This window comes from Desmodus rotundus, chromosome 12, assembly GCF_022682495.2.
Source record: "Desmodus rotundus isolate HL8 chromosome 12, HLdesRot8A.1, whole genome shotgun sequence".
Taxonomy (NCBI): domain Eukaryota; kingdom Metazoa; phylum Chordata; class Mammalia; order Chiroptera; family Phyllostomidae; genus Desmodus; species Desmodus rotundus.
Window position 1 is genome coordinate 75,875,412 of NC_071398.1, and position 14,291 is coordinate 75,889,702.

The window sequence follows — 14,291 nt, forward strand, 5'->3', positions numbered from 1 at the left end:
TATGTTAAATTCCTTTGTTCCTTCTATTTAAATTATTAAGAGTAGATCTAAATCAGATTTTAAAAATCCAATCTATGAGGCCAGTAATAATTTTTTTCTCTTTATGCAAAGGCTCTACAGCAAGAATTAGAATACCCTGTTGACATTGAGGCTGTTAAAAATCTGCCCAGCAGTTTGTATGAGTTGTTGAGTTGTATCTCCTAGGGATATACTGAAACAAGACCTTATGTATGTACTAAGTTCTTGTAATTCTGCAGAGTCTGAAGAATGGGGAACACAACATTTTTTAATTTATGACTTTCATACAAAAAATCTGAAACTAATAAAAGAAACAAAACACAATTATAATACAACCTCTTTATCTTATATCATAACTTTTTTCTTTCTACTTTTCAACTAAAAAAACTTTTCATTTTTTATAAAGTCCTACTGAGAAACTTTAAGAGCCATAATTCCCCAAAACAGCTGAGTCACTCAGGGTCTGTGAAAGTTTGCAGCTGCCTCAGCTGAATCTGTCTCCTGTAGATAATGTAGGTTATAGCTGGTGGGATTCTGAGTCCAAGTAAGAGGCTTCTTTTCCCCTCTGCCGCATATGTAACATTTCTCTAGTCACTATTTGAATTAGACTAGACAATTCCACTTGAATTTTCCTCTCTCTCTCTCTGTTTCTCTTTGTCTCTGTCTCTCTGTCTGTCTCTCTCTCTTTCTCTCTCTCTCTCTCTCTCTCTCTCTCTCTCTCTCTCTCTCTCTCTCTCTCTCAGATACACTTTATTTTCCCAGGTTTTAGACTTTTAGGAAAACTGGAACACTTTCCAAAGGAAATGGTGAGTACAATTTGTCCCTAATATAATTAGAAAACCTATCTCCTTTGAACATTCTGTACTATCTTTGACAGGAGGATTAAGAACTGTTTTTTTACTCTTATGGAGAAGTTAAATTCTACTTCTCACTTTTGTGAGTATCTCACTTTAAACAATGACCTTGAACTTGTGACTATACAGCACTAAAATCCACTATAAGCTGTTTACATGGGTTTCCAGAGAATGACTAAGTAACATGGAATAAAATGATACACAATACTGATTTGAGTTCCCATAGAATGATTTAATTCTGTAGCCAAACCAGTAAAAGCCAGTGAGAGTAATAATTGTATTCAGAAAGAAAGAGAAAAAAAGTTTTGAACTTTATATTGAGTGCTCTGACTGAAATAAGGGGGGAGACTGTGCCTTTATCCAGATGAATTAAGATGGACTCTGTGGATATTTTGCAGGATATTGTCACAAAGGAGATTCCACTATAGAAAGAAAATATTTTATGTTGTTTGAAAGTACAATGTTTTACATTTTAAAAGGCAATTACTAAGATATTAATAATTTGAAATTTGTGATAATTGAGTAGAAGAGGGACTGAAGTTTTGGTTTGTAGTACTTGTGAACTAGGCAAATAAGTAAAAAATAAATGGGCTACATTTTAAGGGAAGAAGAAAACAACATTTTTTCAAATATATATTTATTGATTCTTTTTTTGTATTTTCTCAACATTTTAAAACTTTTGTGTGTATCATTAGTGAAGTTAATTCCAAGCTATTTTTACATCATTCATTAAATTGAGTTAAAAATGATTAGTACTTGTCAAACTTATTAGTCTTGGAAAGCAATAAAATTACATTTTTATCCATCTGAAACTGTGATTTTACTAATTTAAACATAACTTATATTATTACTCCAAATTCTATTTATATAACTTAATAAATTCTGGCACAAGTTTATATGAAAAGTCAGAAAGTGTTCAGTCTGACTGAGAATTATTAGCCTAGTTGTACATATAAATGTACTCAGCCCTTCTACAAGTTTTATGGGATTAAAGATACCTGAACATAAGTCCAACAAGAGTAGATACCTAGGGACACATAAAAGGGATAGCATACTAGAAATTTGAGGACCAGAAATGGATATAAGCTATTTTAACTTGCAGGCTATGGACAGCAGTGGGCCAAAGGTGCTAGAAACAGCAGAAGAGATCCAGGAGAGGCGTCAGGAGGTGTTGACTCGGTATCAGAGGTTCAAGAAGCTGGTTGCTGAGAAGGGCCAGAAACTTGAAGAGTCCTATCACTACCAGGTTTTCAGACGCGATGCAGATGACTTGGAGAAATGGATTTTGGAGAAACTCAAGATTGCAGGAGATAAGAGCTATGAAGACCCAACTAACATACAGGTCACTCAATTCCACTAACTTCCCCAGAACAGATCAAATGATCTCTAAAAAGGGAAATATTCTTGTAATGTAAATATGTATATGGTTAACTGTAGGATGAGGATGTAATAGAAAGATTAGACTATCTGTTAGGGACAGTAATTTTGCCCTTAGGTAGCCTATATCTTCAAATTAACGTATGGGCTACTCAAGCTTCAGTGCCTCATTTACAAAGGAAAATCATTCTAGATAACATTCTATGGATATATTATTAATCTGATGTTAAAATATAGACAAAGCAGTGATGTAAGAATTTATGGAATTTATTCATGTGATTTTAATATTTTGTGACATTAAGGATGGAACTGAGGTGAAGAAACACCAATTCTTCTGAAACAATTGATTTCCACTCTCCTTGGAAAGACATGAGTTCACCTGGGTTTTTCCTGGTTTTCTGCAAATGGCTATTCATATCTCTAGTTAAGTCCAAATTAACTAGACTGATTGGATACAGGGGTAGAAGTTTAGGGAAGTTCTTACCCTTATATATATTATAACCTATAGCATAATCATGATCACAAGAGTTACATTCCTAAAAGGGACAATAATTATGATTAATTATTTAATTTATAAATTAAATGTATTAATATATATGACAACAATAATGTAATTTGGTATGTATAAACTTAATTTATGAAAAAGGCATTATTATAATGGTTATCTTCTTCATCGTTCTCTACTGCACTTAGTTTTTCTTTTCTAAAAAGGAATTTTTTTCTGAAGAGGAAAAACTGTATTGCATTCTTTCATTTCCCCAGGAGACAACTGAGACCTTAAAATAATAAGGTATTGTATTGCATGGAAATTTTCCCCAAAATAAGTACATAAATAAAACCTTTCTCTATGATCACTGACTTTGAGCCTGGGGCCCTTTAAAAACCTGTGTGCAGTGGTTCTGCCTAGAGTGACCATTTCTTTTAGGATGCGACTTCTCCAGCTGTGGTCATAGGTGATTGCTCACTCTGAGTTGAGCAACAAATAGTTCTGACTGAAAGTAAGAAGAGAACAAAGAGACCTCTTTATGGTCCATGAAGAGTAGGCTTCATTAGCTATAAACTCTGATTTCTAAACTTTAGGGAAAATATCAAAAGCATGAATCCTTTGAAGCAGAGGTACAAGCAAAATCAAGGGTCATTCCTGAGCTGGAAGAAATCAGGAAAGTCCGATTTGCTGAAGGACATTTTGCCCACGAGGACACCAAGGTAAATATGTGGGAGGGCTTTCCAAGATAAGTTTCCAATTGTTGATTACTTTATCAGGGCTTTAAATGATTAAACTGAATATAAACTTTGATGTAGTTGGTTTGGAATTAGTGCTCTTACTTCTTAACTTCTAGCAGGGATGGAGCAAGAAAAATTACCAGATGTCCTTTTGTCCCTTGAAGTGTGGAGAAGAGTTATGATACAAAAGCTGTTATTGTTGGCATCACCTTCCTCCTTATGCCACTGCAGAATGAATTAACTCAATATCAAGCCCACTTCAATCTTGTTCTACATTTCCCAGATGAATTGACTTTCCCAAATGTCCTAATTATTTCTTCAGACTTCAGAGTCCTTGTCACCTAAACTTTTCTAACAAATGATGTTCTCCATTTGAAATCTTCTCTGAAATATTTATCCTTTTGTCTATAATCCCTCTTTCTCTTCCTAGCCTACATGGTAAGACTAACTACTGTAGGTCTCCAAATCCTCCTAATCACTTTGAAAAACTCTTAAAATCCCTTTCCTTCAGAAAATCCTCCTTGAAAACTGAAGACCACCACCACTTTGGAGCCCACTAATAACGTATCAGATCTTTTCTGGTTTAATCTATGAACTCTCCCAACACATTTTTGTTGATAATAATCAACTCAGGATCTTTTTATATAATCTTTTTACCATTTGTGCATTTTTTAAATTGCTAAAATATTTGTATCACATATTTAAAAATTATGGCTTGTCTTCCTATATTTAGCAAAATCTACCTCATGATACTATCAACAAAATATACTCAGGAAACACAGACTTTAACCAGAATAGAACCTTATTAGAAAGAAAAATCTGTAACCATAAAATCTTAAATGCTATTTATTGATATAAAATATAAATCATTTCTATATTACAGTTTTGTGTGCTATCAAGTTCCCACATTAATAAAAATATTTGAAAAATGTTTAAAACATATCTACCAACATCACTAGGGTTTTGTCAGATTGTATCATACAGCATTTAGAGAGAAATGTGGTCTACATACTACCTTGAACAGTGGAGTAGTTGTAAGACAGATGATTCTTGAAGACATGACATAGATGAGAACTTCAGTTTTATAAGATATGTGCTGTAGATTCTTCAAGTTAATCTTGCATCAAAGACCTCAACTGTATGGTCTCTAATTTTCTTATTCCCTTGGTGTTGTTGATTTCATTTTTGTAAGCCAAGAAGATATTTTTTTGGCAAACAGTTCATTCTGAATTTCTTATGTGTCTTTGCACTGATTAGAAAACTCTCTGCCTATTATCTACCTGCTAAAATTCTGTTTCTTATGGTCCAGTTCAAATGAGCACTCTTCAGTGAATTTCTACCCCATCCTGTCTTGGTGTTTGTAATCCCTTTATCTTCAAAAACATAAAAGAATATCTAAAAACCTGTCTTATGGGAGATAATGTCTGATTTAGTTTAATAGCTACTCCCATATACACCCCTTTTCTCTTTTAAATATTTATTGAAATATTAATGCACAAGTGAATATAATGTACTAAGTGAAATATTTTTACCTGGGTCCTTCCCTGCACAAGTATTTGAGTCTGCACCTACTCCACAGTCTCTGTAACTTAGTAGTTTTTCCTTTCCTCCCCAAAGGTCCATCTGGAGGAATTACGCCATCTGTGGGACCTGCTGATAGAGCTGACTCACGAGAAGGGCATGCTCCTTCTCCAGGCCCTGAAGCTCCAGCAGTACTTGCAGGAATGTGCCGACATCTTGGAGTGGATTGGAGATAAGGTATAAAACTAAACAGGTGCATTTAGGACTTCCCAATTCTCTATCCCAGGCATCCAAACCGATTTAATATAAGCTATTAATTTAAAATAAAGTCAGGGTGTCTGTTCCTGGACTTTGTTCCTTCAAAGAAGGATGCAGTTTGGCAAAGATTTAGAGGTATTCAGGATGTTGTTAACATTGTAAGGGGTGGGTAAATCTAAATTATGACTCTGAATATGAAGAAGGCAAGACTTAAACAAAAACTGTGCACTTGAAGAAAAATCTAGGCTTGTCCCCCCTCTACCTTCCATGATATTTTACTCCCTGTTCTAGATTTTCCTTCTTACTCTAGGTCTAGACTGACAGTATTGCCAGTTCTTTCCCTACCCCCTTGTCTATCAGTGCTTATAACCACAAATTTTCTTTTTTTATAAATACTTAAAGATTAATACTATAGTTAGAACTAAAGATTTATACAAACAATGTTTAGCACAATGACTTTGTAAATATTTGTTATGTTGAATTTAGTAGAAGCAGGATGAATTTATTTTTGTGCTCCATATTTATGTTTTATGTTCCAAGACATAAAAGGTGTTTCCAGGGGATCGGGCTAACAATACCCATGATTCTTCTGAAGGATTACCCCAAAGAGCACTGTCCCTTGGGTCACAGTGACTCTTTAGGAAATATGCTTCGGCTTCTGTTTTTTTCTAGAAATGGTTCTCCCAGGCTCCACCTGTATCTCTTTCTGAGTTATCCTAGGAAGACAGGAAGGGATTGGAAGCCTTTTACCTGAAGGAATTCCTAAATCTTTACTGGTGATTCAATAGATTTTTCTGTGTCCACAGGAGGCCATAGTAACATCAGTAGAACTGGGTGAGGACTGGGAGCGCACAGAGGTTCTGCATAAGAAATTTGAAGAGTTCCAAGTAGACCTGGCAGCTCGAAAGGGGAGAGTGGATGGAGTGAACCAATATGCTAATAAGTGTGCTGAGGTAAGGTAGAGAGCAAGAGTCAATCCAAGAATAGGGTTCTGATCTTGAAGAAGAATTTCTGGCCATTAATAAGTGGAACATGAGTTATATAGGGCATTCTGAGAAAACAGAAGGATGCATGTCCTTAGAGTAATGTGCCCAAATCAGTTTCTTCTCTTGTGTGGATCCATCCTTTGCCAGTCCCTGGGAATGGAAATATGAGTGAGTGAGTGTATAGAGAAATGAAATATACAGTGAGATAACTCCTGCACTGTACAGTACACAAGTTACTTTTGTTTAAGCAGCGCTTGTTTTTCATGAAGAAGAATTGCAATAAAGTAACAAAGAATATAAAGCAATGGTGGGCTATTATTATTATACATATATATATCAACACACACATATATACATATATATGTATATGTCATATACATATATATCATTATAGATGATTTTTATGTTGGGGTGGAGAGAAAAGAGGCAAATTTTACTTCAGTTACTTAAGAAAATACTTAAATAAGTTTTCAATATCTAAGCAGACAAATACTCAGTATAAATAGAAAAAATAGCCCTATTAGATACAATAAATAAATAAGTAGCCCTATTATTGTTTTATATGTTGCCATGTATAATGTGCACCTATGTTTTGGCCCCAACTTTTAAGAAAATAATCATGTTTTAATTTTTTAATTCAATTATTTATTTATTTATATTCAGATACTTATTTTTTATTATAATGAATTTTAGCATTTATTTTTGAACGTGTTATGGTACAAGAAATTTTATGTAACAAATAATTACAAAACACAAGATCATAAACAAGGTCTTTCAGGTACTACCATGTAAAATACACATCCTTATTTTTCCCTCAAAAATTTGGACAAAAAGGCATACGTTACATATGGCAAAATACAGGTATATGCAAGAAAACTAAGAAGCCAGTCTGATTTTATGTGTATATAAAAAACTAGACACTCCAATAATTAGCTCTTATGCTTTTACATTTATGGTTTCATTATCACTGGAGTTTTATCATGGGAAATATTTTTCTGAGTTAATAGAAGCAAGATTTCAGGATGTGTAAGTACTGATATCGGGAAAATAACCTGTTTCTCATTTTTTTCCTTCAGGCTACATATCCACCCCTCCCTAAATTTTCTCTGTTCACCATCTTTCTCTTGTAGAAATTTTTATCTATTGCTATCACAAACTGCAAATAAAACTTAAAGCAACAAACATCTTATTTTTTATGATTTAATAACAGATTCACTGATTCATAATTCAGCAATTTAGCTGTTCAGTGGAGCAGTTTTTCTGGTCTCATCTGGTATTTTTTAGCTGCTGTAGATTTTTGGTGGTTCAGTTAAAGTGGAGGATCTAAAATGGCCTTGTTCCCATGTCTGGGACCTTGGCAAGGATAATGAAGGCTTTCTCCATATGATCTGCTATTTCATTATCCTATGCTTTTTTGTGTCAGTGTTCCAACAAGGTGAGAACAAAAGCTAAAATGCCTCTTGAGGTCTCAGTCCTGAAGCTAACAGAATATCATTTCTGCCATATTCTATTAGTAAGCAAGTCACAGACCAACTCAGATTTAATGCATGAGAAAATAGAGTCTGTCTCTTGAAAGGAGGATCTCATGGCAAAACAGCATGGATACTTTTTTTAATGTACCATGATAAGGATTAATCCAATACAGAGTTTATGCCTTGCTCTTTTGAAATGGGGCCCACACAACTACAATACAAAGGGACATACACTCAGAAAGAAGAATGTAGAAAATTTTGTATGGAGAAGATTTGAAATGGAAAAGGAAATGGGAAGAAACAGGGAGAGTAGGACTAGGGAGATGGCCATATGGGAAGTACTCAAAATTTTCAAGTATCAAAATAGGCTGATGCTGTTAAATTAATGTAGTGTTCATAAATCTCATTGCTTCAGATAGTTTGCAAACATGTATGAAATTTTCTGCAAAATTAAATGTGTATGCATTTATGTATAATTCTGAATAGAAGAAAATTGCTGTCATTTGATTTTTAAAGGTGTTAAAACCCCAAAAGTTTTAAGAACTACAGAATTAGTTTTAAAATATTGTTATACTTCACAAAGGGAATATTTTTTCTTTTACTTTATTTCCAGGATTTTCAGGGTATTTGCAGGCATTGACAAGGTAAATCTCTGAAAATAAAACCACAGTTGGACAACCTGTGATGTTTTGCTCACAGCAGTTGTTTGCTAGACAAAATCTGGCAGGTTGGATTTCTAGATTTTGATGATGTAGATTGGATTAGAGCTAGGTAGCATGGCTAACATAAATTTCAGTATCTTGCCATATAGTTATTCTTCACCTCTGACAAAGTATGAACCAGTGTGAAATGAGAGATGTCTAAATAATGGAAAAATCTCACCTTTGCATAACTCTAGCATCTGTTTCCTGTTAAAGGAAAACCATCCTGAGCTGTCTTTGATTAAGTTAAAGCAGGAAGAGGTAAATGCTGCCTGGGAGCGTCTCCATGGTCTGGCTCTCCAGCGACGGAAAACACTGTCCAATGCTGCAGACCTCCAGCGATTCAAAAGGTACAAGTCTGGGAACTGAGTTATAGGAAACTGCAAGAGCATCCTTTTCTGTCTACTGTTAGCAATTGTAGCCAATATCTCAAAGAAAATCATAGGCTTGCCATTAAGACAAGGAGGTAGAGAGTAGTTTAAAAAAATGTAACCCACTCTATAGCCAAGTTTGTGGTGGCTGGAGCGCAAAGCAATAGTAATGGAACCCACTCTATAGCCAAGTTTGTGGTGGCTGGAGCGCAAAGCAATAGTAATGGAAGCTCTGGAAAGGCAAGAAAAGCAGATTAAGACTTTGATGAGGGTGGAAAGTGGACTTGGGAAGAATAAAGACATTCATGAATTGCTGACCCAGATATGGGAAGTATATCTGGAGGCTCAACTGTCAGGAAGCCCAGGTCTCTACATGTGAATGGAAACTATGAAAAGCAAGAACTCTTTACATTACTTTTTTGCTAGGGTGTAGGAAATAGGGTAATTTGTAACTGGGTAGACTTGGTTGGACCTTTCTCTGTGCTCTTTTTGCCCTTGAATGTCTGTGAGGTTCTTTTATTGGAGCTCATGTGGATGTCTGGCAGGGATGTGACTGAAGCCATTCAGTGGATCAAGGAGAAGGAGCCTCAGCTCACCTCCGAGGACTATGGCAAAGACCTTGTTAGTTCTGAGGCACTGTTTCACAGTCACAAGGGACTTGAGCGAAACCTTGCAGTCATGGATGATAAGGTAAGACATTGATGGAGGAATGATTGGCCCCATGAACTAGAAGAGGTATTTAGTGGTCATCTTACCTCCAAGGGACACAGTACATTTTCTCTTTCAATGAAATAGAAATTTTTGGGTCCTTGAACATACTTCATTCTAGCTCATAACTTGCATTTGAATATTAGATATACTTTATTTTCTAAAATTATTTTACTTAAATATATACGTACACGTATTTAATGTATATTTAATATATATAAAACTTATATTGCTTTAGTATATATTAAACATATATAAAACATATATATAATGTGTATATATGTTTTACTATATGTATATGTTTATATATAACACACATATGTTTTATATGTATAAACATATATACACACAGTGAAACATATATGTGTTTTGTATATAACAGATACTGTATATGTTTTAATGTGTATAACACACATACACATACGTTATATATATGTTTTATACATGTCATGTGCCATTGAATTGGCTCTAACTCCTGGAGATCCTGTAAATGAGTGTTGTCCACAATGTCCTATCCTAAATAGCTCTGCTCAGCTCATGTACTCATGTATATGACTTTTTAATGGAGTCAATCCATATTTTTTATATACCATTTTATTGTTTTTCAATTACGGTTGTCTGCATTTACCCCTCACCACTCCCCCCTACCCCAGCAATCCAATCATAATATTTTTGTTCTTCCTCTTTTCCTGCTACCTTCCATTTGCCCAGCATTACTGTGTTTTCTAAAGAATCCTGCCTTCTAATATTGTGTCCAAAGTAGGACATCTTCAGTTGAATCATTTTTGTCCACTGGTGTTTAAAGCTTAATTTGCCTACTTATTCATCTTTCTAGCATCCTGAGGTATTTGTTGAGCTCTCCTCCTATACCGTATTTTAAATGAATCAATTTTTCCTTGTCAGCCTTCTTTAATATCCAACTTTACATCTATACATAGTAATTGGGAATACAAGGGGTGTGGGTGATTTTAGACTTGATCTCCAGTGACACATCTTTGTTTTTGGTAAGCTTACTGAGTTTTTCCATTGCTACCCTCCTGAATATCAGCCTTCTCTTAATTTCTTGGTTGCAGTCTCCATTTGAATTGATGACTGAATCAAGATAAGCAAAATCTTACAATTTCAATGTCTTCATTGTCTAAGTTAAAGTTGTGTATTTATGCTGTAGTCATGATTTTTTCTCCAATTCACACACAATTTCACTTTGACACCTTCTTTCACTTTCATCAAAAGTTGTTTCAAATCATTGCCACTTCTGTAAATTAGATGATGCTATCTTCATATCTTAACATTGATATTCCACCAACTTTCATTCTTGCTTACTCTGAATCCAGCCCAGTTTTTCATATGATATCTTCTGATCACAGGTTAGAAAAATAGGAAGAGAAAAATTCACCCTTGTCTGACATCTTTTCTCATAAGTAGTCATTCTGTCTTTTCATATTCCATCCTTTGAGTGGCTTTCTGTCCGTAATACAGGTTATGCATCAAGACAATGAAGTGCTGAGGCATACCCATTTCTTTCAGAGCAACACAAAGCTTCTCATAATCCACACAGTCAAATAAAATAAAATATTTTTATTGCATGCTAGATTGATTTTATTTTATTTTATTTATTTATTTTTTAATTACTTTATTGGTGAGGGACAAATACCATATGATCTCACCTTTAACTGGAACATAATCAACAAAAGAAAAACAAACAAAATATAACCAGAGAATTGAAATTAAAATAAAATTTTTTAAATTATATTTTTTTATTTAAAAAACCACGTTACATCTAAGAATGTTTGCTTAATTTCACTCAATACTTTGTGGTCTGAGTCTTTTCTTTCATCTAGCCATACTTTTTTTTTGTTCAGCTGAATACTATTTCTTTTTGTCCATCACTCAGTAGATAAGGGAAGAAATCTATTTTTCCCCCTTTTATAGTAAATGCAAAGACACCTGAAGCACATTACTGTATTAACCTTTGGATTCTCTTTAAAAACAATGGAAAACCTCAGTCCAACACCTATAAAAGTAGACATAGGCATGCTAGATTTTGGAGCAAGCCTGTATTCTTCAGTGACTCCCATCTTTACTTCTTTTCCTTGTGACTTTAACCATAACTTAAACCCTTACTCCCAAGTGTCTACAGCAGAGTCAGCTTGCAGGAAGATCCACATTTGCTCTGTTTTAATAATAGCTCTGTCCCTGGGTACCATTTCTGAAAAGTATTCCATCACGCTAATTTTTTTATTCCTATTCATTTTGTCTTTGGTATTTTTATAATAATGAATAATAATATTTCATGTTTAGTGAAAAATGAACCAGTTTTTTTTAACCTTTTTCATCTCATGGCACACACTAATTATTAAAATTCTGTGGCACAACAAAAAATATATTTGTTGCTGATCTCACAAAAATAGGTATAATTTTAATCAATTTATAAAAATAATAATAGTAATTACCATATTTTTTGGACTATAAGGTGCACCTAGGTTTTAGAGGAGGAGGAAAATAGGGGAAAAAACCCCACTCCACAGCAACTCCCCCTCCCACAGTGAGCCAGGTAAGCTACATTTGGACTATAAGACATACCCCCATTTTCCTCCCAAATTTTTTTTGGGGGGGTGAGTCTTATAGTCTGAAAAATACAGTACATACCCTTTTTGCTCTACAGTGACTTTTTAAAAAAAAAATCACCTTTCTGTGTTTGTATATATGGATTTCTGTTACCAAGAATTAACCAATCAGACACAATTGTATTATGTGATGTGGCCAGTAAGATGCAATTTAATTATATGACCTATGTATTATGGTGTAAGACAGGGCATTCACACCAAATAGCTATTGTGTATGCTATTGTCATTTTTTTCTTTGACAATTTAAAAGAAAAGAGGTCAGTGCCCCTGACTAAAGTCAGGTATTGTATGTTTTAAAAATTCTTGTGGTATATTGGTTGAAAAATCATTGCCTGAGACAATACTTGATTTTAATTAGGTTTAGCTACAGGACTAATGGTAACATGGAGAAATTCATCACATCCATAGTTCTTACCTGATAACCCTGCTCCTCAGGAATTGTGCTCAAACTGAACTAGCATTATTGGCATTTCTTGTCCTCTTAAGCAGAAGTGTCTTTCTGATTCCCACCATAATAATTATGGAAACAGTATAGAGGTTGCTGAAGGACAAACTTAAGTCTAAATCTTGTTTCTGACACTTACTAGCTCAGCGATCTTGAACAAATAAAATACTAATCTCTCAGTTTTCACATAAAATACTACTAGGAATAGTTTTTAATTTATTGTATTATTAAAGAAAGACTAAAAAACAAGAAATGAATGTGAAATGTTTAACACAGAGACAAGAAGTGCTCAGTAAATTATTATTAATATAGTACATAAGTATATTAATATAAATATATCAATAAGTATATATTAATAAATTATTATTATTTATATGGTTGGGGGGTTTTTGCTTTACTCCAATAGAACTTTGCCAGGAGAAGTCAGAGTGCTTGGATTTCTCATTTGATTTCCTTTTTCATCTTAAAGGTGAAGGAGTTATATGCCAAAGCAGACAAACTGAAGGTTTCCCATCCTTCAGATGCACCTCAGATCCAGCAGATGAAAGAGGATCTAGTCTCCAACTGGGAGCACATTCGTGCCTTGGCTACCAGAAGATACGCAAAGCTGCAGGCTTCTTTTTGGTGAAGAATCCCTTTTCTCTATTATTCTATTTGTCTACAGGATCCAGGCATAATACTTAAAGCAGAAATAAAAGGGTGAAAGTGGTAAAACAATGACAGATCCAGATCTCCTGCCTGCTCAGTAGAGACAAAAAACAAAATGTTTTAATTTGCCAAGAGAAGTCTTTTGTAAGCTGATATAATACTAAGCATGTCACCTCTGCTCATCTGCACACCTTTTGTCTACCTCTGTTTGTTCAGTTGTAAGATGCTATGAAGTGGCCCAGGGAGCTGGAAAAGCAGCTAAAGAAATGTCCAAGTGCTGTCTCTAACCAAAGAACTCAAAGAAATTTCTAATCTAAATAGTATAAAAATAAGTCTAGAGTTATTTCCTGAATGTGGGTTGGCTTGTCGTAAACTGGCATCATTTCAGTAATTCATTTTATGGTTAGTCATTAAATCACCAGAAACTACTATGTCAAAATTAAATGGTGAAGATTTAACTTTTTAAATACTATTGTTGGTTTTTATTTTTATTAATAGGTTAAGGATGAACGAAGATACATAAGAACTCCTCACCCTAACTGTAGTTCCCCCTTCTCACAAGTTACTTTCTGTCATTTATATATTATGTGTTTGTTTATTGCCCTCATTGAGAGAACTTTACTTTAAGAGCCTCTGGGGTAGGCATGACCTTGTGATGTTTGATATGTGATGCCTACATGCCTCATCACAAAATGATACATCTACACGAGAAATATACAACCTAGAGTAAAGGACTTACAAAGCTGCACAATAAAAGGAACAGAAAGTACACCAAGGGAAAAGGAGGGATAGAATAAGGGCAAGGAGCATATTGCACCTTTAGCTCAACCCAACCCCAACTGTTCATCTTTCAAAGTCAATTTACATCTGCTTTCTCTTTCCTGGCCTTTACCTTGCCTTTCCCACAGGTACCAGCGTTTCTTATCTGACTATGATGAACTCTCAGGTTGGATGAAGGAGAAGACTGCCCTGATCAATGCTGATGAGCTGCCCACAGATGTTGCTGGTGGGGAAGCCCTCTTGGACAGGCATCAGCAGCATAAGGTAAAAAAGAAAAGTTCTCATGAATATGACAAAAACA

General features: G+C 34.5%; 1 protein-coding gene across 2 annotated transcripts in view; it reads left to right on the top strand.

The window, feature by feature from the left end:
* Positions 1-511: 511 nt before the first annotated feature.
* The window catches only part of SPTA1 (spectrin alpha, erythrocytic 1), a 158,040-nt gene continuing 144,260 nt past the window's right edge, over positions 512-14,291 (top strand). The window contains exons 1-10 of one of the 2 annotated variants that reach the window (XM_024574725.4): positions 512-562; positions 762-824; positions 1,975-2,214; positions 3,330-3,455; positions 5,091-5,231; positions 6,059-6,205; positions 8,628-8,761; positions 9,328-9,472; positions 13,032-13,186; positions 14,119-14,254. In XM_024574725.4, the coding sequence (XP_024430493.2) occupies positions 822-824; positions 1,975-2,214; positions 3,330-3,455; positions 5,091-5,231; positions 6,059-6,205; positions 8,628-8,761; positions 9,328-9,472; positions 13,032-13,186; positions 14,119-14,254 (1,227 nt within the window). In that variant the 5' untranslated portion in view covers positions 512-562; positions 762-821. The remainder of the gene's footprint in view (positions 563-761; positions 825-1,974; positions 2,215-3,329; positions 3,456-5,090; positions 5,232-6,058; positions 6,206-8,627; positions 8,762-9,327; positions 9,473-13,031; positions 13,187-14,118; positions 14,255-14,291) is intronic. The other variant, XM_045181907.2, reaches the window with a different exon arrangement.